Source organism: Pelophylax lessonae (assembly GCF_965119305.1).
Source record: "Pelophylax lessonae genome assembly, chromosome: 1".
NCBI classification, from domain to species: domain Eukaryota; kingdom Metazoa; phylum Chordata; class Amphibia; order Anura; family Ranidae; genus Pelophylax; species Pelophylax lessonae.
The window spans coordinates 47,784,186-47,807,838 of record NC_138768.1 but is presented as its reverse complement, the minus strand read 5'-3'; the positions used below and the strand labels follow the sequence as shown (position 1 = coordinate 47,807,838).

General features: G+C 42.5%; 1 protein-coding gene across 1 annotated transcript; it reads left to right on the top strand.

Moving 5' to 3' along the window:
* The first annotated feature begins 4,543 nt into the window (after positions 1-4,543).
* On the top strand, positions 4,544-22,949 carry ATP5F1A (ATP synthase F1 subunit alpha). The gene is made up of 12 exons (XM_082244187.1): positions 4,544-4,721; positions 9,831-9,909; positions 10,975-11,144; positions 13,553-13,726; positions 17,690-17,856; positions 18,700-18,848; positions 19,423-19,574; positions 20,175-20,399; positions 20,486-20,593; positions 21,245-21,389; positions 21,476-21,626; positions 22,735-22,949. Exons 1-12 carry the CDS (start codon positions 4,662-4,664, stop codon positions 22,811-22,813), a joined length of 1,659 nt encoding a protein of 552 aa, XP_082100313.1. The 5' UTR covers positions 4,544-4,661; the 3' UTR covers positions 22,814-22,949.
* Positions 22,950-23,653: the final 704 nt, after the last annotated feature.

Here is a 23,653-nt window from a genome sequence, read left to right as displayed (position 1 = left end):
CCAATCACAGTTAGAAGCACGCCCCTAGGGACACACTTAACCCCTCCCTCTCAAATAAAGTTAACCCCTTCACTGCCAGTGTAATTTTACAGTAACAGTGCATATGTATAGCACTGATTACTGCAGTAATGTCACTGGTAACCACAAAAGTGTCAAAAATGTCAGTCAAGGGTCCGATCTGTCCGCCGCAATGTCGCAGTACCGCAAAAAAAATCGCAGATCGCCACCATTACTCGTTAAAAAAAAAAAAAATGACAAAAATCTTTCCCTTTGTTAGTAAACGCAATAATTTTTGCGCAAACCAATCAAAATACGCTTTTTGCTATTTTTTTTTACGAAACATATGTAGCATAAAACAAATTGGCCGAAAATGTTAAAAAATTTTGATTTTTACATTTTTTTGGGGGGGAATTTCATATAAAAAAATTTGAAAAATAGTGTTATTTTTGCAAAATTGACGCTCTTTTTTGTTTATAGCGCATGATCAAAAAATCGAACAGGTGATCAAATACCGCCAAATGAAAGCTCTGTTTGAGGGAAAAAATAGGACGTCAAATTCGTTTAGGTACAGCGTCGCACGACCGCGCAATTGTCCGTTAAAGTCACGCAGTGCCGAATCGCAAAATACCCCCTGGTCAGAAAGGGGGTAAAATCTTCCGGGGCTTTAGTGGTTAATCTCTTAGGGCTCGTCTAATTATAACTGCCACCTTTCAGCCATCTAGCAAATGATTACATTACTTAGGGCTTGGCTAAAAATAACAGTTACTTTCCTAAAAATTTTCTTGTCTTTGCCATACTATTAAAAAATAAATAAATAAATAAATCTGTCTTTGTAAAACGGAGTCGCCCAAAATCTACCACTTCCTCCTCTTGCTGGACAGCCTGGCTGCTTTAGAAAGTGAAACAGCCCTAGACATTGCACATCATGTGGCAATTAGGAATCAGGGTGGTGTGTGGCAGGGACGGGACAAGGGGTGGGCAGTAGGGATGGCTGCCCTAGGCGCAATGGTTTACTGTAAGGATGGGGGCGCCTTCCTTCTGTTTCAAGACTGACATGAGTAGTGATAGCGGCAGTGATTTTGACATGCCAGTGACTGCTGGGTGTAGGATCCCTTCAGCTTGCATAAATGGGGGGGGGGGGAGAGTGAAGTTTGGCATCTTTGCCCTGGGTGCTGGATGATGACCTTGTCCCTGTTGTGTGTTATGACTATGTGCAGAATGAGTTATGCTATCAATGATCATACCTGTATGGCCTGCTCTTTTATCTGTTGCTGCAGCTTCTCCATGCCCTTCTTCATGGCCTCCAGGTCACTCTGCAGCTGTTTAATGTCCTCCTGTTTAATGGCCGCCTTCTTCATGGCCTCCAGGTCACTCTGCAGCTGTTTAATGTCTACCTGCCCCTTTTGTTGTGTGTCCTGCTCTTGACGCACATGTATTAGGTGCCTCTGCATATTCTTCATTGCCTTCCTGTCCGACTGTGCATCCTTCTGCAGCTGCACCATGTCAGCCTGCATCTTCTGCATCTTATTCCGCTCCTCCAGCTGCAGCTGCTTTTGTTCTTCCAGCTGTTTTTGCAGCTCTGCGATCTTCTGTGCGTCCGTTTCCTTTTCCAGATGCAGTTTCTTCAATTCAGAGCACAGATTTCTAACTTGGTTCTCCAGGTCTGTGATCCTGGAGTCCGTCTTCACTGTCTCCTCCTTCGTCGGTTGGAGGATGTCCTCCGGTATTAGCTGGTCAAAAATAGCAGTCATCTGCTGGCTTCGTTGTTCATAGCCCTGCTTGATCAGTTGGTTAATTATTTGCCTTTTTGTGGTCATTTTTGCAATTGTAAAATCACTCAAAATTTGAAAAAAGAAACACAGGGAAATTCACCGGTCAACTGAATAGAACTCTAAAAATAGCTCCTCTCGGTTTGACTGCCTGCTGTGTTCTGGAATTCCCTGACCGAGTCATGCCTTATATAGCCCCTTTGTCTCCGCCCACTCCAACTGCCACTTTGTCTCCGCCCACTCCAACTGCCACTGCCATGGTGACATCACAGGTCACATGACATGTGGGTGGAATTGCACTGATGTGAATGCAGAGTAAATTAAATCTTCATATCCAGTCATCATCATTATCACCCTATGGGGGTGTTTTTGTTTTCATGCTGCTTTATCTGATTTGTAATCCCGTTATTAAGATTAAACAATTTCATCCACCACATGATTATACAGAAAATTTTTATTTCATTTATTATTTTATTTTTTATTTTTTTTTCTTTTCAAATTTGTTTATTGTTTTGAATAAAACAAAGGAGAACTATCTGAATTTTACATGGTTTGTGGTACAGATTCAAAAGGTAACAAACATAATTCAGTTGAGACAAATAAAAATTCAAATGCAATATCGCACTATATATAAGCATCAAATAGACAAAAATAATTTTTTATTTAATTTCATATTTTTATTAATTAAATAAAAACAGGTAACAAACATAATTCAGTTGAAACAAATAAAAATTAAAATGCAATATCGCACTATATAATAGCATAATAGCATCAAATAGACAAAAATAATTTTTTATTTAATTTCATATTTTTATTAATTAAAGGAAAAAAGGTAACAAACAAATTCAATTGAGACAAATAAAAATTCAAATGCAATATCGCACCATATACATATAAGCATCAAATAGACAAAAATAATTTTTTATTTAAGTTCATATTTTTATTAATTAAATAAAAAACGTAACAAACAAATTCAATTGAGACAAATAAAAATTAAAATGCAACATCGCACCATATATAAGCATCAAATAGACCATAATTATTTTTATTCAATTTCATATTTTTATTAATTAAAGAAAAAAGGGAACAAACAAATTCAATTGAGACAAATAAAAATTCAAATGCAATATCGCACTATATATAAGCATCAAATGCAATATCGCACTATATATAAGCATCAAATGCAATATCGCACTATATATAAGCATCAAATGCAATTTCGCACTATATATAAGCATCAAATGCAATATCGCACTATATATAAGCATCAAATGCAATATCGCACTATATATAAGCATCAAATACAATATCGCACTATAGCATCAAATGCAATATCGCACTATATATAAGCATCAAATGCAATATTGCGCTATATATAAGCATCAAATGCAATATTGCGCTATATATAAGCATCAAATGCAATATTGCGCTATATATAAGCATCAAATGCAATATCACACTATATATAAGCATCAAATGCAATATTGCGCTATATATAAGCATCAAATGCAATATCGCACTATATATAAGCATAAATGCAATATTGCGCTATATATAAGCATCAAATGCAATATCGCACTATATATAAGCATCAAATGCAATATTGCGCTATATATAAGCATCAAATGCAATATCGCACTATATATAAGCATCAAATGCAATATTGCGCTATATATAAGCATCAAATGCAATATCGCACTATATATAAGCATCAAATGCAATATCGCACTATATATAAGCATCAAATTCAATATCGCACTATAGCATCAAATGCAATATCGCACTATATATAAGCATCAAATGCAATATCGCACTATATGTAAGCATCAAATGCAATATCGCACTATATATAAGCATCAAATGCAATATCGCACTATATATAAGCATCAAATGCAATATCGCACTATATATAAGCATCAAATGCAATATCGCACTATATATAAGCATCAAATGCAATATCGCACCATATATAAGCATCAAATAGACAAAAAATTTTTTTTTACTTAATTTCATTTTTTTATTCATTAAATAAAAAAGGTAAGAAACATAATTCAATTGAGACAAATTAAAATGCAATATCGCACTATAGCATCAAATAGACAAAAATAATGTTTTATTTAATTTTATATTTTTATTAATTAAAGGAAAAAAGGTAACAAACAAATTAAATTGAGACAAATAAAAATGAAAATGCAATATCGCACTATAGAAGCATCAAATAGACAAAAATAATTTTTATTTCATTTCATATTTTTATTAATTAAATAAAAAAGGTAACAAACATAATTCAATTGAGACAAATTAAAAATTAAAATGCAATATCGCACCATATATAAGCATCAAATAGACCAAAATGATTTGTATTTAATTTCATATTTTTATTAATTAAATAAAAAAAGGTAACAAACATAATTCAATTGAGACAAATAAAAATTCAGATGCAATATCGCACTATAGAAGCATCAAATAGACAAAAATAATTTTTATTTAATTTCATATTTTTATTAATTAAAGAAAATAAAAAAACGTGTTGTGGAAGGACATTTTGAGGGGAGCCGTGTGTTCTTCTCTGCTCCGGCGTCAATAAAGTTTGGTGTAAAGAAAGCAGCGATGGGCGGGGATTTTCCCCGTGAGATCTTCCGCTTAATTAGAGCGCGGCTCCGCCCCTCCGGTCTGTCAGATTGCCTGTTGTTCACCTCCTCCTGTTAATAAAGCTGGATAGGGAAAAAGGCGGGGCGATGGGCGGTGTTCTCCGGTGGGCGGGACTGACCTTCTCTTCACAAGCTCGTCACCGGGCCGCCATCTTCTCAGTCAGCGGGGACAGCCGGACATAAGAGATCCCGCTCAGCGCGCCCTTCACCGCCTCCTCCTCTTTCTCCACCACCGGGAATCATGCTGACAGTCCGGGTAGCCGCCACCCTCGCCCGCTCTCTGCCCCGGCAGGCCGGTGTGGTAAGTGTGAGGATGGGCGGGCCTCATTTCTTCTTCTCCGCTCTTCTTCTCATCCTGCAGCGGCCTTCTCCCTCCGTGTCCTCCAGCCTAGGCCTTACCTCATGGGGCATCGGGGACGGTGTGAGGGGAGCGGGGGTGCCGTGTGTGGTGAGGCCCGGGGCACAGTGTGAGGGGAGCGGGGACGGTGCAGGCCTGTTCTGTGAAGGTCAACGGCGGCCTCGTGTCACCGCTTACTTCCCGAGGCCTGTTACCGGGAGGGGCGGACACCGGGGGCTCTGTATATAAGAAGAGGATAGAATATATATGTCTATAGAACTTTATGAGGGGACTGTCACCCCCTCCCTGCATCCAACATTACCCCCCCCCCCCCTCCCCCACACACTGCATGGGGAATCAGAGGGAAATCTCACTTTATTATTGTGTGTTTATCTGTGACTTTCTTCCCTGCATTGCTTTTTATACTGACCCCCTCCACACTGCTCTAGGATCTTTCTAATGGTTACTATAAAAATATTTGCTTTTTCCAGGTTTTTACTATTTTTTCCATTGCAGTGACAGTTGAAAAATTTTATTTTTTATCTTTTTTTTTTTGCCTGTTCTGTAAATCTCATTGCAGAAAGGTGTAAGGGACGTTCTCTGCGCTGCTCCAGAGAGACCCCACCCCCTCACTTTAATTAAAGAAGGAAAAATAAATCCCCACTCCCCTTTTTTTCACCTGATATGCCTGTGCAACCATCATCCTTTACAGATCTATATAAAAAAAAAAAAATATATAAGCATCAAATGCAATATCGCACCATATATAAGCATCAAATAGACAAAAAATTTTTTTTTACTTTTATATATTATTTTTTTAATTCTTAATATATAGATAGAAATAATTAAAAAAATCTATATATCAAAATTAAATGTATATCTCTAAATATTAAATATATAAAAAAATATTTTAATATAGAGATATATATTTAATTTTGATATATAGATGTTTTTTTTTAATTATTTCTATCTATATATTAAGATAATTAAAAAAAATTATAATATATAAAATATTAAAAAAAAAAAAAAATATATATATATATATATATATATATATATATATATATATATATATATATATATATATATATATATATATATATATATAATTTTTTTTTTTTTTTGTTTATAAGTTGATCTTTGATGTGCATTATTTTAGTGCTGGTCCACACTAGATGCAGTCCTGGGGTTTATTTTTTTTTTCCCTGCATGAAAAAATGCATGCCCAGTGTTTTTTCATTTGTTCTAATAGCCCTGATTCACACCAGTGCAGACAGTCTGTTTTTTGTTGCAGAAATAAAGTACAACATGCAGCACTTTATTTTATTTTTGCACAGAACTGTAGTGAAACTTGGCAAAACTCATCAAATAAAAAAAAAAAAAAATGGACCTTAAGACCCCATTCACACTGCCGCAACTTTTCAGGCGACTTGTCAGCCTGACAAGTCACGGTATGTCGCGGTCCATTGAGTAGTACAGGGCCCGTTCTAATAGGAGCAATGCAAGTCGCTCCGACTTAGAAAAAGGGTCCTGTACTACTTTGGGGCGACCTCGGAGCGACTTGCATAGACTTCCATTATGTGAAGTCCCTGCAAGTCGTGCCGAAGTCGCAGTGCAAGCGGCTTCACAGGTCGCCCCCCCCCCCCCCCCCCCCCGAAGTCGTGTCGCCTCAGTGTGAACCGGCTCTAACTGTGTGTGGGGTGAACTGTAAGCAATAAGACATTTGGAGTTCATTTTTGTGGTGTGAACTTGAGCCTTAACCTCTTGGGTTATATTAGGATCCAGTTGCACAGAAGATATTGCACAAATAAGTAGAGGACGTCCTCTGTGCCCAATACTCCAGAGAGATCACTACTTGAAGGGGAGAAAAAAAAAAACCATACACGTGTGTGATATAATATATATATATATATATATATATATATATATATATATATATATATATATATATATATATATATATATATATATATATATATATAAATTTTTTTGTAATCTCTCACCCCCCCTTCATGCTGAATGCTTTTCCCTGTGTCCTGCTCCTCCACCCCACCCTATACTCCAGTCACTTTTTTTTGCAAATTCCTTCTTCCCTCCCCCACCTTCAGTTCTTTTATACTGACCATACCTGTGCAACCTCCACACTTTAGCCATGGTTTGAGTATTATACTGTTGTTTTTTTTTATTCCCACCCACCCCTGAAATGGAATACATGGATGTTTGCCTTTAAACTTTTTTGTATGGTGATCAGGGGACGTCCTCTACATTCTGTCATTGAGTCCGGGACACGGCGTGTCATTCAGTTTACTGTCATATATTCAGCTTACAGTCCTTGGAGCGATCGCTGTGCCCTTGTGTGCTCTGCAGGTGTCTGCTCTGGAAATATACATTATATATTCTATATAATGTATGTTCTATTTATTTTTACATTTGTGTAGTATGGACACACATGTCCCTTTTGCTAGTTTTATTTCACCTGTTTTTTTTTTTTTTTTTTTTTCGGTGTAGTATGGGCACATGTTCCTTTTTCCAATGGTTTTTTTTTTTTTTTAATGTTGTATGGGGACATGTCACTATGTGGTGCAGGAACTGCATTCAATTTTGAACAGGAATCGCACCGCATGCCTGTTCCAGTCACATGCGATTGTCTAGCAGTACAATTTGAGCCATTCTGTATGGCACAAATCGCACTGAATCCGCCAAGTGCAGGACCTTTTTTTTTACTTTGGCCACACCAGAATCCGATCGTATAGGGGTTCACACCCATGCAGTCCAATTCTGCAAATTATACTGCTGGTTTGTGAACCAATTTCAGGGTGTCGGTAACATAATCACCCACAGTGGTTTGCATGAACTGAGCTTTGCGGAAGGTTTTTTTACTTTCATGCATTCTATGCATGAAGGGGAAAAAAACCTTGTGTAGCGGCCTCCCCAGCACCCCTTGCTTACATGAATATGATCCGATCCAGCAATGTTCACGATGGCCATTCCTGTCCCAGCCCTCTCCATCCTCATTGGCTGAGAAAGCAGCAAGAGCCCATTGGGTCTCACTGCTGTCAGTCACAGCCAGTGAGCCAATGAGTAAAGGGCAATGAAAAATGAATCACTTTAAGCTGCGCTTGCAGTGTTTTAGTGGGTTTGCAGTTCCGCTTTAATTATTTGGAATAATTTAAAGCTGCACTCAGGGGACCATAAGTGTCCTCCTTTGCAGTGGGCCTGCGCTTCAAGGGTTACTTACTGGTTTCTGTGCAGGGGAACAGGTGAAGCCATTTTATGTGACTGGTCCCTGTCCAGGGTCCTCTTTGGGCAAAGGTTCCTGTGGGGACCATAGCCTTGTATTGGAAGCGAGGACATCAAAGGGACAACCTAACAATCAGACTGGTAAAGCAATATGAACAGAGCCGTAGAAGGAAATCCCCCCCCCCCCCCCCCCTCACTTTTGATTCCTTCACTTCCTGTTGGAAATAAAAGGGAAATCTCCCTTCCCCCCCTGGGCAGGGCACACAGCAAAAGTTAAACTTGCAATATTTCTGCTCTAAAACATTTTTGGCCATTGTATATATGCTTAGTAGGGATCGACCGATTATCAGGAAAGCAGATATATCGAGGGCCGATATGCACTTTCCCCGATATATCAGAATCGGCCCCTGAGGTTACCGATATTGCCGATATTTCGGAAAGTGCTTGTACCGGAGTGATGTCTGCAGCTAGAGGTATCACCCCGGTACCGGCGTCCATAGCCGATGGTCGGCTATCTTGTAATGACCAATGTGGCTGAGAAGCGGCTCAGCTGTCAATACAAGGAGCGGGAGGGGGCTTCTACCTCCCCTCTCGTCGCCTTCCGTGGCTCGCCGGGTCTCCCGTCCCACGGCTGCCAAGACCCGATCAAAGCCGCATTTGGGTCTTCAATCTCTATGCAAAAACCCAAAAGTGATATCATGACATCACTTCCAGGTACTGTCTGGTGCTAGATTAAAAAAAATTACAGCATTCATAACTGCCAAACTTGGCATTGTGAATGCTTTTAAGTGCAGAGGGGTTTGGGGCCTTTTAGGATCCCTCCATAAGAGTACCTGTCAAGTGAAGAAAAAAAATGTTTTAAATGTACGAAAATATCGGCCAAGGTATCGGCAATGAAAAAACAATATCGGTCGATCACTAATGCTTAGGCCCTTAAAGTGGCTGTAAAGCCCTAAGGTTCTCTAAGCATTAAGGTGAAAAACCTGTACTGCAGCCTCCCCCTCTCCTAATCGAAGCCCGATCCAGCAATGTGCATGAGTGGATCTGCTCTGTCCGCTGTTGCTCTCCTCATTGAACAGATTGATAGCAGCAGGAGCCATTGGCTCCCTCTTTCTGTCAATCAAAAGCTGTGACGTGGTAGTGAGCCTGCATAGTGGCTCCCCATGGAAAGCGCCTTTCCATGGGAGCACTTGAAGGGGCCTGGTGCGTTGGCATAGGAATCCAGAAGAGGATCAGGACTGCTCTGTGCAAAACTATATTGCACAGAGCAGGAAAGTTATAGTAATGTTAACTAAATGTTTACAACCTTTTATTCATGGTGATATTGTACAGTATAGTACATGAGGTGAGACTGGCTATTTTCACTTTTCAGCTAATTTAGAATGTTAGAAGGAAGTCATGATTTTGGGAAGGTTGTCTTACTGCAATCTCATTGCTCTGTTATTCTGGTGTAGGACAGGAAGGCCAAATTGGATGATAGAAGTTTTTCTGCTGGCCATTTACCTCCAGTCTAGGCCCGATACTGGGCAACTCTTGTGTCTGTCAGTGACTGGTCAGGGGTCTTATCAGTGATGTGATTTGGGCACTGAAGGCAATAATGCTTTATTGGTATGTGTGGTAAGCTATGCATTAAGCCTGTTATGCTTTGTATATTACGCTAGGTTTGTAGTTCAGGAATCATTATAGAAGGTTGTCGGCTCACATGTTGTTCAAGGACAAAGTTCACAAGGTGACTTGAAGCTTGTCATTGTATCAGGGCCCATTTCCTGTCTGAAGGGCATTAATATTTATAGAAGATATTATATGAAAATAAATCTTTTGTTTTTTCGTTAGGTCTCCAAAAAAGCTCTTGGTGCAACTTTTGTTGCAACTAGGAATATCCATGCATCTGGATCATGGCTTCAGAAGACCGGTAAGTGCTTTGTCTTGTGTGCAGATGAATGTTTAATGTGTCGTAGATATCAATGTTGGGATGCCTTTCTAGTTGCTTTGTGGTCACCTTTACACATGATCTCTAACTGGTCACCTTTACACATGATCTGTAACCTTTATGGTCTGGGCCCTTGCTGACCCCCATTGAAGGTCAGACAAGCTCATCTCTATCTGAATAAGACAGGGTGACAGTTGAGTTTATAAGTTTAGACGCCTAGAATAGTTCCAACTGATGAACAATTTGCAAGCCTAAAGCTTTCCCTGGACTTGTGCGTGTATAGGCATGTGAAAGCATTCTTTTTTAAAAACTGCAGCTATAGTCTAGCACTTTATAAATAGTATTTCATATCTGTGGCAAGTTTTGAGGTCTTGCACTTAAAGCCTCATACCAAAGAGAAATGGAACACTTGCAATGGTTAAAGTTGTCAATTGGTGTAAGATTATAAATCTGGATACAGATTTTTGCCTCACCTGTGAGGCTTTTATTTTCATGTTGTCCAGTAGCTAGATCAGGCATGTCCAACCTGCGGCCCAGAGCCGCAGGCAATGCGGCCCACTGCCCCCTGGCAATTTTATTTTGCTGGGGAGGAAGGAAGTCGGGTCGGGGGCACAGCCACAACAGCTTCCAACTAATGGTAGTCAGAGGCTGAGGGGAGGGGAGCATGTGCAGTGTTTCTGACTCCTACCACCATGACCACTTCAAATCACTGAAGTGGTCATGGTGGTTGGAGTGTTCCTTATCTCTCAGAAGAAGTAAACCTCTGTATACGGATTCCATTTCATTTGATCATCCTCTAGTTGTGTCAAATTAGTGCGGGGGGGTGCAACAGCATTTTATTACATGCCTTAACTATAGTATATATTTTATATGCGGCCCGAGAAAATTTCTCTACACTCAATGTGGCCCAGAGAGGTCAAAAGGTTGGACACCCATGAGCTAGATGGTTCGTGATTTAGAAAATTATCAGATCGTGGCTTCATTTTTGTTATAGTTTTAGATTTGTTGCCATTTTTTACTTTACTGAAAGGCCAAAATATTCTACAGGTACTGCCGAGGTATCCTCCATCCTGGAAGAACGTATCCTGGGTGCAGACATCAGCACTGAACTGGAAGAAACAGGCAGAGTGCTTTCCATTGGAGATGGTATTGCCCGTGTCTATGGTCTTAGAAATGTCCAGGCTGAAGAGATGGTGGAATTCTCCTCAGGGTTGAAGGTTCGTCGTCATTTTTTTAATTTGTGTGGTGTCCAAGGCCTGTGTAATGAGTGCCTTCTTAAGGACCATGGGGCAGAGCTTGGGTAGGACTTTTCACCTCAGACAATTAGGGTGAGTGACGTCTGTAAGTTCAGCCTGTACCACTGCTGGGACCCACTGAGGGTGAGACGGCACCGGGATGAAAAGCTGCTACACCAATGCCATTTAAAAACTGCACTAGGGCAAGAAGTGGTTAATTGGAGGTAAATGCAAAACAGAACTAGTTCTAGAGCTGCTCCCACCCAACTCTAACCCTGTAAAGAGGATCGCTATACTTATTATTTTGTAGCTGCTCAGGTCTGTTCCCAGGCTGAGCTGTTAGTGGTGAGGCAGCCAACAGCTGAAGCCCAATAGTAACACCAGGGGTGACGTCCCTTCGTAAGCATTTCCTAGCCATTGTTGGATTTCTCCTGCACACAGAGGGGGCTGCTGGGGCCCAGAGTTACTTTAGAATAGGTAAGTATAGCGATCCCCTTTTTACAGGCATTAGGGGTAGGTTTAGCATTGGGTTTTGCCTTTACTTCCTCTTTAGACTCCCTCTGACTAGACTAACTTCAGTGATTGTAAATGTTTAGTTTTTTTTTTTTTTTTTTCCTTCCTAAAATGTCAAACCTGCTCTGTGTAATAAGTTTTGCGCAGAGCATGCCCAATTCTCCCTTTCTGGGGTCTCCCACTGGCGCTCCTGGCTCCTCCTGCCTTTGGATTGCTATGGGGGGCACTCATGTGGGCTCGATCTCAAGTTGCACTGTGCATGTATTGACATTGTGTGGCTCTTGCTGCTGTCAAATCCTCTAAGCCAGTGGTCCTCAACCCTGGCCTACAGGGCCCACTAACAGGCCAGATTTGCAAGATAAGTGAAATAAATCCCAGGTGATATCATTTGCTGCTCAGTGATTGCAGTACTCTAGTCTTCATCTCCCCAAGGTAATACTTAAAATCTGGCCTGTTAGTGGGCCCTGAGGACCGGAGTTGAGGACCACTGCTCTAAGCAATAAGACTGGATGGCAGAACACTGCTGCAGACTGACAGTGCTGGATCGAGATTCGGTAAGCAATGGAGAGCTGGCATGGGTTTTTTTTTTTTTTTTTCCCCGAATGCAGACAAGTCATTAAGGTAAAAAAACTTAATCTTTTATAACCACTTCATCCTATACTATTTTAATTTCTAAATTGAGAATAAGTGCCCCTGAGAACCCATTTACAGCCTAACCTTTAGTAGGGCTGCACGATATTGGGGGGGGGGGGGGGAAGAACATTACGATATTTCGTTTTCAACAATATATAACTCAATATTTCTCTGGGTGGAATGCAGAAGACGGATTAGGCAGAGTCGGGACTCACAGTTGTGGTAGGAGGTAGAAGAACACAGCCCGACATGACATCTGTCCCACATGCCGCCCTGGAGCTAGTTCTCTTGACTGAGCGGTGAGTAGCGGCACAGCGAACAATCACGTGAGTAGCGACACAGCGAACCAATCAGGTGGGCAGGCCCATGTGATTGGTTAGCTGTGCAGCTGCTCACCACTGAACGTGTGGGGTGGCTGCCAGCACTGTGAGTCCTCCTCCCCCCCCCCCCCCCGAGTCCTGACTTCTCCCTGCCTAATGGTAAATATCGTGTCTTCGGCGATATAAATATATCGCCCACGCCTGCAGAACGGTAGTCGATATCACATCGACTATCGTTCAGCCCTAACCTTTAGTGCCGGTTCACATTTGGGCGAAGCGGGAACGCTGCGAATATACAGCATGTTCCCGCATCGCATCCGCACCCCTAGCAGTTCACACTGCCATATGCGATACGCTGGGGGTGTCATTAAAAGTTAACAACGCCATCAGATCGCATATCAGTGCGATCTGAAAGTTCGCACAGTATCGGATTGCACTAGTGTGAACCAAAAAAGGGTCCTGTGCGATTGCTGTGCAAATTCAGCCATACAAACTGGCTGAATTTGCACCGCACAGAGATCGCATGTGATTTTAGGAGCAGTGCGCTCCGAATTACATGCGATCTCTGTGATCGCACAAATGTGAACCAGCACTTACCCTATGTTCACACACCCCCCCCCCTCCCATCCATTTTTATTTTTGCTGCAGATTCTTAGCGGCTGGCTTCCTGGCCCGCTGCTTGGCAACCAGCTATATACAGTGTTTTTAGGGGGGTGGGGGGGGGGAGTAGAATGCAAAACACATGAAGACCTGCATAGATGTGAACCTAGACTTTTTATCTTATCTGTTGTGTTGCCTTAAGACAACCCGTTGAAATAGTTCATTGGGTTAGTATGAGGAGGTATTCTAAATGGCTCCAGGTAGGCAGCATGCCTTTTTGAGGCTTCCTTTAAAATTTGTTACTTTATTTTTTTTTCCCACTAGGGTATGTCCTTGAACTTGGAGCCAGACAATGTTGGTGTTGTGGTGTTCGGTAATGACAAGCTCATCAAGGAAGGAGACATTGTGAAGAGAACTGGTGCTATTGTGGATGTACCTGTTGGTGAAGAACTGCTGGGACGTGTTGTGGATGCTCTGGGTAACGCCATTGATGGCAAGGTAATCCCATCTGTCTGCGTGGTGTTTATAATTCAGGTCTACCAGTAATGGAAGGAAGTTTCAATAATTGGGTGTTCCACATGGAAATGCAGTTGCGTAAATTGTCACCTTCAGTTCAGAGTGATGGGTTCAGCATATGAAGTCTATCCTAAAGTGTCCAGATTCATTTTTATGAATCTGTGGTTTATCCAAACAAGTGGGCTGAGCTTTGATATGACCTATCTGAACGACTGGACTAAATTTTATTCCTGTTCTTGATTCCCCCTTCAACAGCTGTTAAAAATAGATACTAGTTTATTATGCTGGTCATGTCAGAGCTAGTTCAGTCCCATCACCAGACTGCAGGTTTATTGATTGATTTATTTTTTTAAACTTAAAAAGGAAAAAATTAGATCAAGCAAGCAACCTAGCCCTTTTCCCTAGGGGCCTCCCAGGTTTCTGGTATTCGTCGGAGCAACTTAATTGGAGTAGCAGAACCTGAAGATGACTGCTCTTTGGAGCAAGTGTCAGTGTAAAAGCTGCAGGTCCTTGAGTATGTAATCTTTTTAAGTCAAATGGTTGTCCAGGAGCCTCCTTTTTTATAACTCCCTGATGCAGGATTTGGAACCCTGGTCCTCTCAGGCCGCTCACCCTTTTGGCTTGCTCTAATTGAGTCTCCCTCCTCCCAACTCTGGATGGGGGGCAGAACCCATTTTGGCTATCCGCCTTCCTAGATTTGGATGACCTACAATCTAACTGGCAGTTTGAGTCCCAACAGTAATATGGGATACCTGGGGTATTCGGGGTCTTTGCTATGTACTAAGGGTCGACAGATTTATTTATTTTTTTTTTTTTTGCTCTACCTAGTCAGGAGTAAGGACCTAGTTCCTTGCTGGGGTCTCTGGTCCTGGCAATTTTTTCCTTTTTTAAATGAGATTTTGTCCTATCTTTGTTCCCGTGAGAATCTACGATCAACTGCTGGACTGGGCGACGGACTAGAAAATCTAGATCCAGAGGGTCTGGCCAGTGCAGGACTCACTGGACGGGGGCAGCTGGCCTGCAAGTTAAATGTTGCAGTGTTCCTCCTGGCCGACAGCCCCCCTTTTCCGATGGAGCAGTGGTCTGTCAGGAGCGATGCCCACCCTGTTCCTGGTATGGTAGGTAGCTGTCGTTAACCCACCCCACCCCTGGAGGGTTTTGGGCTTGACATGGCCTTCCCATTGGACAGTTGGATGCCTGGGTTCCCCTCCTTCCCATGCAGCATCCCCCCCCTTTTTCAGTGGCCCTCTGCGGATTTGTTACTTTCCTCCTTTTTTAGGTCGGTCGTGGGGTGTCGAACTGAAGGGGGAAGACACCGCCGGCGACCAGGGCGATCAACCTTTGGGGAAGGGACTATCTGGTGGGGGCTCCACAAGGGACGCCCTCTTTCTGTTGCGATAGTGTTCAGTGCTCCTGGGGTCCCCGGGAGCCGGGCAGGGCCGCCATATTTTTTTGTAGCCTTTTTATGCTGTAGATCGATGGCCATGTTTGTGGAGCCTTGGTGGCCATTTTTTGTTTTCTCGTTGGAAATAGCTTCAAAAACGGTCACTGCTATGTGACAGTATTTCGGTGGTGGGAGCCCCTCCTCCTCTAGTACTGACTCCTGGATCTTTCTCTTAACCATTCTTCTTGGCTCAGAGGCCTTTTTCATCCCTCTGGGTCTCAAGATAAAGCATCTAAGGCCTTCAGAGCCTCTACCAGAGGTTCCAGCAGAACCTGGTCTGGAAAATCACAAGCAGGCTCCTGTGGACAAGGGGCGTCCTCACACGTATCTAGGGTGGGGGTAGTCTTCACCGGTTTCCGGGTCCGTGGACTTCCCTGGTAAAGGACAAGTGGGTCCACGAAGTCCTTCGGTCCAGCTACAAGATCTCGTTTCGATCTTATCCTCTGGAAATGTTCTTCCCTTCCAACCTGCGCTTGTCCCCAGATCACTTACTGGGTCCCTTTTGGGGCGGTGCAAGACTTGTTACTTCAAGGGCTGATTGTCCTGGTTCTGATGTTTTTCTCAAACCTCTTTACAGTCTCCAGGAAGGAAGACGAGGTACGTCCAATTCTGGACCGCAAGACTCAACTGCTTTGTGCAGGTACAGAAGTTTCAGTTTGAGTCCATTCGCATGTTAGTAGCGTCCCCTACATCAGAGGGGATTTTCTCGCTTCTATCGACATCAAGGATGCCTACCTTCGCTTTCCAATATGTGGCAGTCACCAGCGCTTCTGTTTTGCCGTGGGCGAGGAGCATTGTCAGTTTGGGGCGTTACCCTTTGGTATCGCCTCTGCTTCTTGGGTCTTCATGAAAGTGTTGGCCCTGGTACTAGCATTGTTGCATCAGCAGGGGATCGCGGTACTGGGGTACCTGGATGATCATTGTCTGTGAACGGAGTCTGACTGCTCTGATGGACAGCTTGGAGATTACTCTGCAAACGCTGAGGGAGTTCATTTAGGTTCTGAACCCTCAGAAGTCTGCTCTGGTTTTGTCCAAGACTGGAATATCTGGGTCAGACTCTGCGTCAGCCAGAGTGTTTCTTCCCCTGGCAAAACTCCAGAAATTGCAGGTGGCAATCCAGCTTCTGTTCAGCAGACCCTCAGGCTTCCATGGGGTTGCTAGGCCTGATGGCATCTACCTTCAAGGTTGTTCGGTTTGCACAGTTCCACATGAGATCTGTGCAAAGAGATCCTGGTGAAATGGGACAAGAATCCTCAGTCTCTAGGCAGTCTGATCCTGTTGAGCCGAGGCACGAGAGGGTCCCTGATCCTGGTGGCTTCATTCTCCAGCACTGAGAAAGGGATAACTCTTTTTCTCCCCCTGTACTGGATGGTTGTCCCCACGGATTCCAACTTGTCCCGGTGGGGAGGTGTCCTCGGCACAGATTGTGTTCAGGGGGTCTGAAATCTTCCAGAGTCCAGACTGCTGATCAATGTACTGGAACTCCGAGCAATCGGACTGTCTGGATCATTGGAAATTCGTCTTCAGGGGTGTCCTGACGTTCAATCGGACAATACCATTGCCTGTGGTAATCACCGGGGCATAAGAAGTGCCCTGGCGGTTCGGGAGGTAGCCAGTATTCTAAGGTGAGCAAAACAATTCGTTCCATCCCCTCTGCTGTATTCATTCCAGAGGTGGAAATTTGGCAAGCAGGTTATGTCGACAGGCATTGGACCAGGGGAAATGGTCGCTTAATCCTGAGGGGTTTCATCACTTGTCTTTGGGGTACACCCGAGGTGGACCTGTTGGCCTCTTGTCTAAACTGGAAGGTACAGAGGTTTGTGGCAGTCTCGGGTTCCTCTAGCCGACGCCTCGCTTGTAATAACAGCCGAGTGGCTGCATTGGTGGTTACAAAAATGCAGACCGTCGGCTCTATAAAAAACAAAGTTACTGGGGTGATAGCTGCAGGCATCACCCTAGTACAACCGCTTGAAGCAATATGGGTAAATTTGAGACCTACCGATTCTTCAAAAGTGAATATCGGTTGCACTGATCCCATACGTACTATTCTCCAGGTTAGATTAATCCGGGACCCACTCCAGTCTTAGGATCCACTTGGCGACATCTCAAATACTACCTATACATTCCTCTGTACCCTCGCCACTTCTTCTCAGCCCTAGCCAGGGTAAGTCTTTGGATACTTAGGGGTGCAAATTACCTGCTTCCCTGCTGACTATATTGCCCTAAACATAGAACCCCTGTTCTTGAATAAATCTGAGGCTCGAGTATTGAGCTGCCTCCTTTATGGAGCAGTGTTTTGCCTAATGTCTATTAATTTTATTTTTTTTTTTTAATCTTGTCATTACCTTTTTTCGTGATTATTTTTCAATAAAACACATTTGAAAGTTGGTTAAAACTGATTTTTGTATAACCGCAGGGTTGTTTTTTCCTAAGAGGATACAGTATTTAATCAATAGTTTGGAACGTAAGTCTTGACTTTTTTTTTTTTTTTTTTCTTTAAGGGTCCAATTACCTCAAAACTCCGTAGGAGAGTGGGTCTGAAGGCCCCTGGCATTATCCCTCGTATTTCTGTGAGGGAGCCCATGCAGACAGGAATCAAGGCTGTGGACAGTTTGGTGCCTATTGGCCGTGGCCAGCGTGAGCTGATCATTGGTGACAGACAAACTGGGTAAGTGAGTCAACCTCTGTCAAAATGGTGTTTTCTTTAAATACTTTACTGACTTGTCCCCTATCTTCCTTGCCCTGTACATAAAATGGGAAGGTGGGGGGCTGATTATTACGGTTTGACTTCCTGTTCTGCCAAAATGTAAGGGTAATATTCCCCGACTGACCTACAACCATAGATGGCTTTTGATGATAAAGCAAAGTAGGTGTTTGGTTTTGGGCTTTAATTCACCTTTTCCTATAATCTAAAAGAATTTTTTTTTTTTTTCCCCTGCAAAGATGTGTCCTTTGAATTTGAACCTGAACTTGGCCTTTAAAGCAGCACGTTTTGTGCGGCTGAGGGAATACATGCACTTTAAATGCACACCCACTGACGTGAACCTTGTCTTAGTGTGGCAATACGAAAAACAATTTGAGTGTTCAATCTGTAATGTTCAAGGCTTCTTTTCACACGTGCTTTCCGATCAGGTCTGCCGGTCAGTTTTTCAGGGGGACCTGGCCGGATGCTCCACCCCTATGGGGCAGCGGATGCCAGCAGTGACATATCAGCTGACACCCGCTGCCATCCGATCAGGTCTGTGAAATCCAGACGGATGGTAACCCTATTTTCCATCCGTTGAGCACTGTCAGTTTTCATTTGATCTCCTCATAGAGAGCGGGGCTCTGACAGGTCTGTCTCTGCACAGTAAGCAGAGATGGAACTTTCATCAGCTGGGATTGGCAGATCGATTCCACCGGGCGGAAAGGACCCTTAGGTTTGAAATGTGGGGGTTGGTGCTTAGAAATGCATACAGATACCTTTCGGTTTGTTGGGACTTATTTTCCTTTTGTGCTAATTGGTTCACAGCAAAACTGCCATTGCTATTGATACCATCATCAACCAGAAGAGGTTTAACGATGGAACTGATGAGAAGAAGAAACTGTACTGTATCTATGTAGCTATTGGACAGAAGAGATCCACCGTGGCCCAGCTGGTCAAGAGGTTGACTGATACAGGTAGAACATGCAATATATTTGCTAGGTTTTTTATTTTTATTTTTTTGGCCATAGCGATCAGGTAGGCCAAGGACCTGCAATTTTGTATTGAAGATTACCTTTTTTAGGGATTAAAGTAGTACAATGGCCTCATTAAAATGCTGCAGCAGTCCCACAAATACCTGTTGATCCTTCCAGTAAAGTTCACCTAATGCGACTTCAATCGATGCTGTGACACTGCTATTGCAGTGCTCCAGAGCAGAATGTGTCTACTTGCACATTGGTGCATTCGAATGAAAAAAGTTGCAAGGAGTCTTTACTTATCAGCATTGTCACTGTTGATTTTATCAGCCTGTAGCTTGTATATCAGCACCTCACCACACCTATTTCCTTTCCTGCCTGATGCTTTCTAAATTGACTCTGTACACTTTTTTGTTTTCTTGACTTTTAATGTATAATGCTGATGGTTTTTGAAAAAAACCATGGAGGGATCTGTTCGGGTCCAGGAGCGGCTGTTGGTTGCGCAAGTTTTGAGTTGTTTGAAAGCAAGGTAGTGTGCGCTGCACTAATTTTTAATGGTTTTTGACCTTTTTAGATGCCATGAAATACACAATTGTGGTGTCTGCCACCGCCTCTGACGCTGCTCCCCTGCAGTACCTGGCTCCATACTCTGGCTGCTCTATGGGAGAGTACTTCAGAGACAACGGAAAACACGCTCTGATCATCTATGACGATTTATCAAAACAGGTATGCATTATCCCAGTTTATCCAAAAACAAATGCCTTGAGAGCTATATGCTTGGGCAACTGGTTATGTAGGTCTTCATATATTGCTAAATTGAATGCCAGTTGTCCTATCTAAGTTAGCCAAAAAATCTTCCACTTTTTTTTCTATGAATGTGAAACCTTCTTCAGAACTGTATTGGGGATAATTACCTAATTCTGACCTTTCATTGGTAGCTGGGATCAGGATGACAGCCCCCCTCCTGAGCCTGAACCCTACAAAAAGCAGCAGCTGTCCACATTTATCACCACTGGTTGCCATTTGCTTTTACCTTCGCTTAACCTTTTTGGGATGTCTTGTATTGTGGTACAACTGGCTGTCTTGTGAAGGATTGTTTCACTAAAAAATAAAATGGCAAGTTTGCTTATGGGTGGATTCTAGTGAGCTGATATAGATTTAGATTTGCTACAGTAGTATGACCCGCCTACCTCCAGAACTGAAGCAATTGGTGAAATGAGACCGTGCTGTTGACTATATATTAGAAACAATGTAGCTTGGGGCGGGTATGAAGTACAATACCTGCAATTGCTGTTACTGGTTGTGTAACATATCCTGTTTCTGCAGGCTGTGGCCTACCGTCAAATGTCGCTGCTGCTGCGTCGTCCTCCTGGTCGTGAGGCTTACCCTGGTGATGTGTTCTATCTCCATTCCCGTCTGCTGGAGAGAGCTGCAAAGATGAACGACACCTTTGGAGGGGGCTCTTTAACTGCTCTCCCCGTCATTGAGACACAGGCTGGTGACGTGTCTGCTTACATCCCAACAAATGTCATCTCCATCACTGATGGACAGGTAAGTGGCTGCTTACATTGGTTTAAAGTTATTTTAGTTGTCAATTTATTTCTGCTCCAACATTCCAATCATCTCCTCCTTTGTAGATCTTTTTGGAGACTGAGCTGTTTTACAAGGGTATCCGACCTGCCATCAACGTCGGTCTGTCTGTGTCCCGTGTAGGTTCTGCTGCTCAGACCAAAGCCATGAAACAGGCAAGTCTACATCTACTGTTTACGAACTAATGCTTTTTTTTTTTTTTTTTTTAATCTTTTTATTAAATTTTTCAAACCAACAAACCATACAAAAAAATATAGGAAACAGTCAAGTCAAAATATCAAAATCCCTTCTTCTATAATAGAAAAAAAAAGTGCTAGTACAATCACTTAAATGGACCAGCCTATGCTAGGATGTTGAGAAAATATACTTTATAACTAGTGCTTTTAAAGGATAGGGTCAGCTTTTGTATACTGTTACACTGATATTAAGGGTTCTATAATGTTACTATGCAGCAATTTCCCAGTAGCCGCTGTCACATATAAAAATTAGCATGGCTGTGCAGAGCTTTGCCTGCTCAGCTGTGTCCTTGGGAGATGACTAAATTATAAGTCCCATCTTCCATTGTGGCTGGAGGATGTCCAGTTTCAGTGTACTGTGAGCGTTCTGATCACTTGTCTATTCACGTTCTTTCAGCTCTTAGATAGCCTATACAGAGATATGAGCACACAGCTATAGGAAGATTCTTCCAGAGCTTGACATTGCACTTGCAATCCACTGATCATGGACTCAATTCTCTGTAGGCCCCTGGAAGAAATTTGTTTCTCTTCCTCCAAAAACAGGCATTTATTAATTTTTTCTATATCTAGGTGGCCGGTACCATGAAGCTGGAGTTGGCTCAGTACCGTGAGGTTGCAGCTTTTGCCCAGTTCGGCTCTGATTTGGATGCTGCTACCCAGCAGCTGTTGAACCGTGGTGTGCGCCTGACTGAGCTGCTGAAGCAAGGACAGTATGGTAAGCTGACTTAGCCTCTGGTCTTCTATCTAACCATAGTTTTTTATTCTGTTTTCTGCACATATGTTATCTTTCTATTTTTGCAGTTCCCATGGCCATTGAAGAACAGGTAGCAGTTATCTATGCTGGTGTAAGAGGTCATCTGGACAAGATGGAGCCAAGCAAGATCACAAGATTCGAGCAGACTTTCCTGGCTCACGTTAAAAGCCAACACCAGGACTTACTAGCAAGCATTAGGTAAAGATTGCTCATTTTATTCATTGGTTTCAAGAGTTGCATATTTCTTAATTTGGTACCATTTTCCCCAGAATGAGGACTCAGTGATCCAAAAACGCCTGTTTGCACTAGTGCCATCTGAATCAATGTAGCTCAAATCAATGTTTTCATTAAATTTCTGTGACTTGCATTATGAAAGTCCACTTCCCCTGTAGCATGTGGGGAGAAAAAATGGGGCTAATGCCAACTACTTTTGGCTCCACTGATGCATAAATTGGCTTCTGTATATTCTACTCGGGGCAAGCTAGGCTGTGGCAACTGAACCCAATTGTGCTTTGGTACAACTTCTGCATGTATGAAACCCAGAATTGCTTGGCTAGAAGTTACATCTCGTGTGTTTTTTTTTTTTTTTTTTTTGCGCAGTTTGTTAAAGTTGTCTTTACAGCTTTGGTAACTTTCTACAATTTAGGGAAGGGAGCGTAAACTTGTCCACCATTACAGTGAAATACTTCAACATTGATTGCATCTCTGAATTTTGGGCGACAATATCGGCGCTGTGCCAACTTTGACAGGAAGCTCTGCTGAGGTTGACACCCCTGGACATGTTCCACTGTATTAGGTCATTTTAAGATGGCAGTGTTCATCTGCAAGACGAAGGCTTTTTTTTCCTCATAGAACCAGCATGTTGATACTGTCATGGCATCCAGTGATCACATCTGGTATCACTGTGGTTCCTAACTGTTGGTAAGGACCCAAGCAGTTGGTCATAACTAGAATAGATGCCACCTGCAGAGCATTGTTGCTACTGGATCTTAAAAGGGATATTTTTTTTTTTTTTTTATAAACTTATCCCAAACTTGTCTATGGGGCTGGATGATATAGATTATGGGTGGTAAGGTATTGAATATCTTAATTGGAGGAACTGCTGTTTAATATTAGTGTGTGGTGTTTATCTCCCTCCCTCCCTCAATCCTCCTTTGTAAAGCAAGACTACCTTTAAGCACTGTTTTAGCTTAAATCAATATCTGATGATGATGGCCTTGTCATGCAGCTTCAATTATGGTCTTAAAAAATCTTTTGGTTTAGGCTTCCACTTTGTAAAGGCTAACCATGTCATTTTTTGTCTTAGGACCGACGGAAAGATCTCCGAGCAGGCAGAAGCCAAGCTGAAAGAAATTGTATTGAATTTCCTGTCCACATTTGAGTAAATTCCACCGTTTTTTCCTGTTGGCCTGTGGCTGTCGCTGTCCTTGTTCCTGGTTCCATTTTCACTAAACTTATTGAAGCACTTGTGCTTTTAATGTACAGACGTTTCTCAATTGGAGAGTAAAATTTCTGAAAACTGTGTCCTCTGTCTTGTGTTTTTTCTGTGCTTGTTTGGCTATTTAGACAGTCCCACAGCAATCTTTGTGCATGGAGGGGTACATTGCAGTCAGCGTCTTGGGCTTATGTCACATGAGCAGTCCAATTGGCTGCAGCAACAGGATTGCTAGAAAGGGGTATACTTCTCCTGTTCTACAATGCCACTCACTGGGCAGAACCGCTAGAATTCTGCACTTTTCCATCAAGGGGGGGAAAAATCTGTAGAAAAAACAGTGGATTTTATTCCCCCCTCCCCCTTCCCTCTTGCAATCTTGTTGCTGGTAAGCTCCAGGACTGCTAGTGTGGCATGAGACAAAGCTTTAAAAGCCCAAACCTGGGAATGAATTTCTTTACAGCAGCAAAACATTTCCAAGTCAATTGCAGTCATACACGCTTATAGCGATTTATCCTTCAAATCAGATTGTTTACAGCTTCTGACATTGCTTTCTCCACACTCTAGCTGTAAGTGACTCAGGTCTCAAAACTCAGTACTATGGTTGTATCTTTGGCGCTTCACAAAACTCAGCCTCCCAATTTTCAGGAAATATGTTTTGTAAACCTATTGAGATAATGCAGAGAGTTGAGCTTTAATTGTATGTAGCACCCTCCTAGTTGGGTGATAAGTAAAGGCATTTGGTTGCTCTTCTGTTTATCAGGGAGCAGGATTTCTAGTTGGCCTGTTGCAT

Coding starts and splice junctions, on each gene's coding strand:
- ATP5F1A (XM_082244187.1), top strand. CDS start 4,662: ATGCTGACAGTCCGGGTAGCCGCCACCCTCGCCCGCTCTCTGCCCCGG. Junction 11,145..13,552: donor AATTCTCCTCAGGGTTGAAG/GTTCGTCGTCAT, acceptor TTTTCCCACTAG/GGTATGTCCTTGAACTTGGA. Junction 18,849..19,422: donor CAAGAGGTTGACTGATACAG/GTAGAACATGCA, acceptor TGACCTTTTTAG/ATGCCATGAAATACACAATT.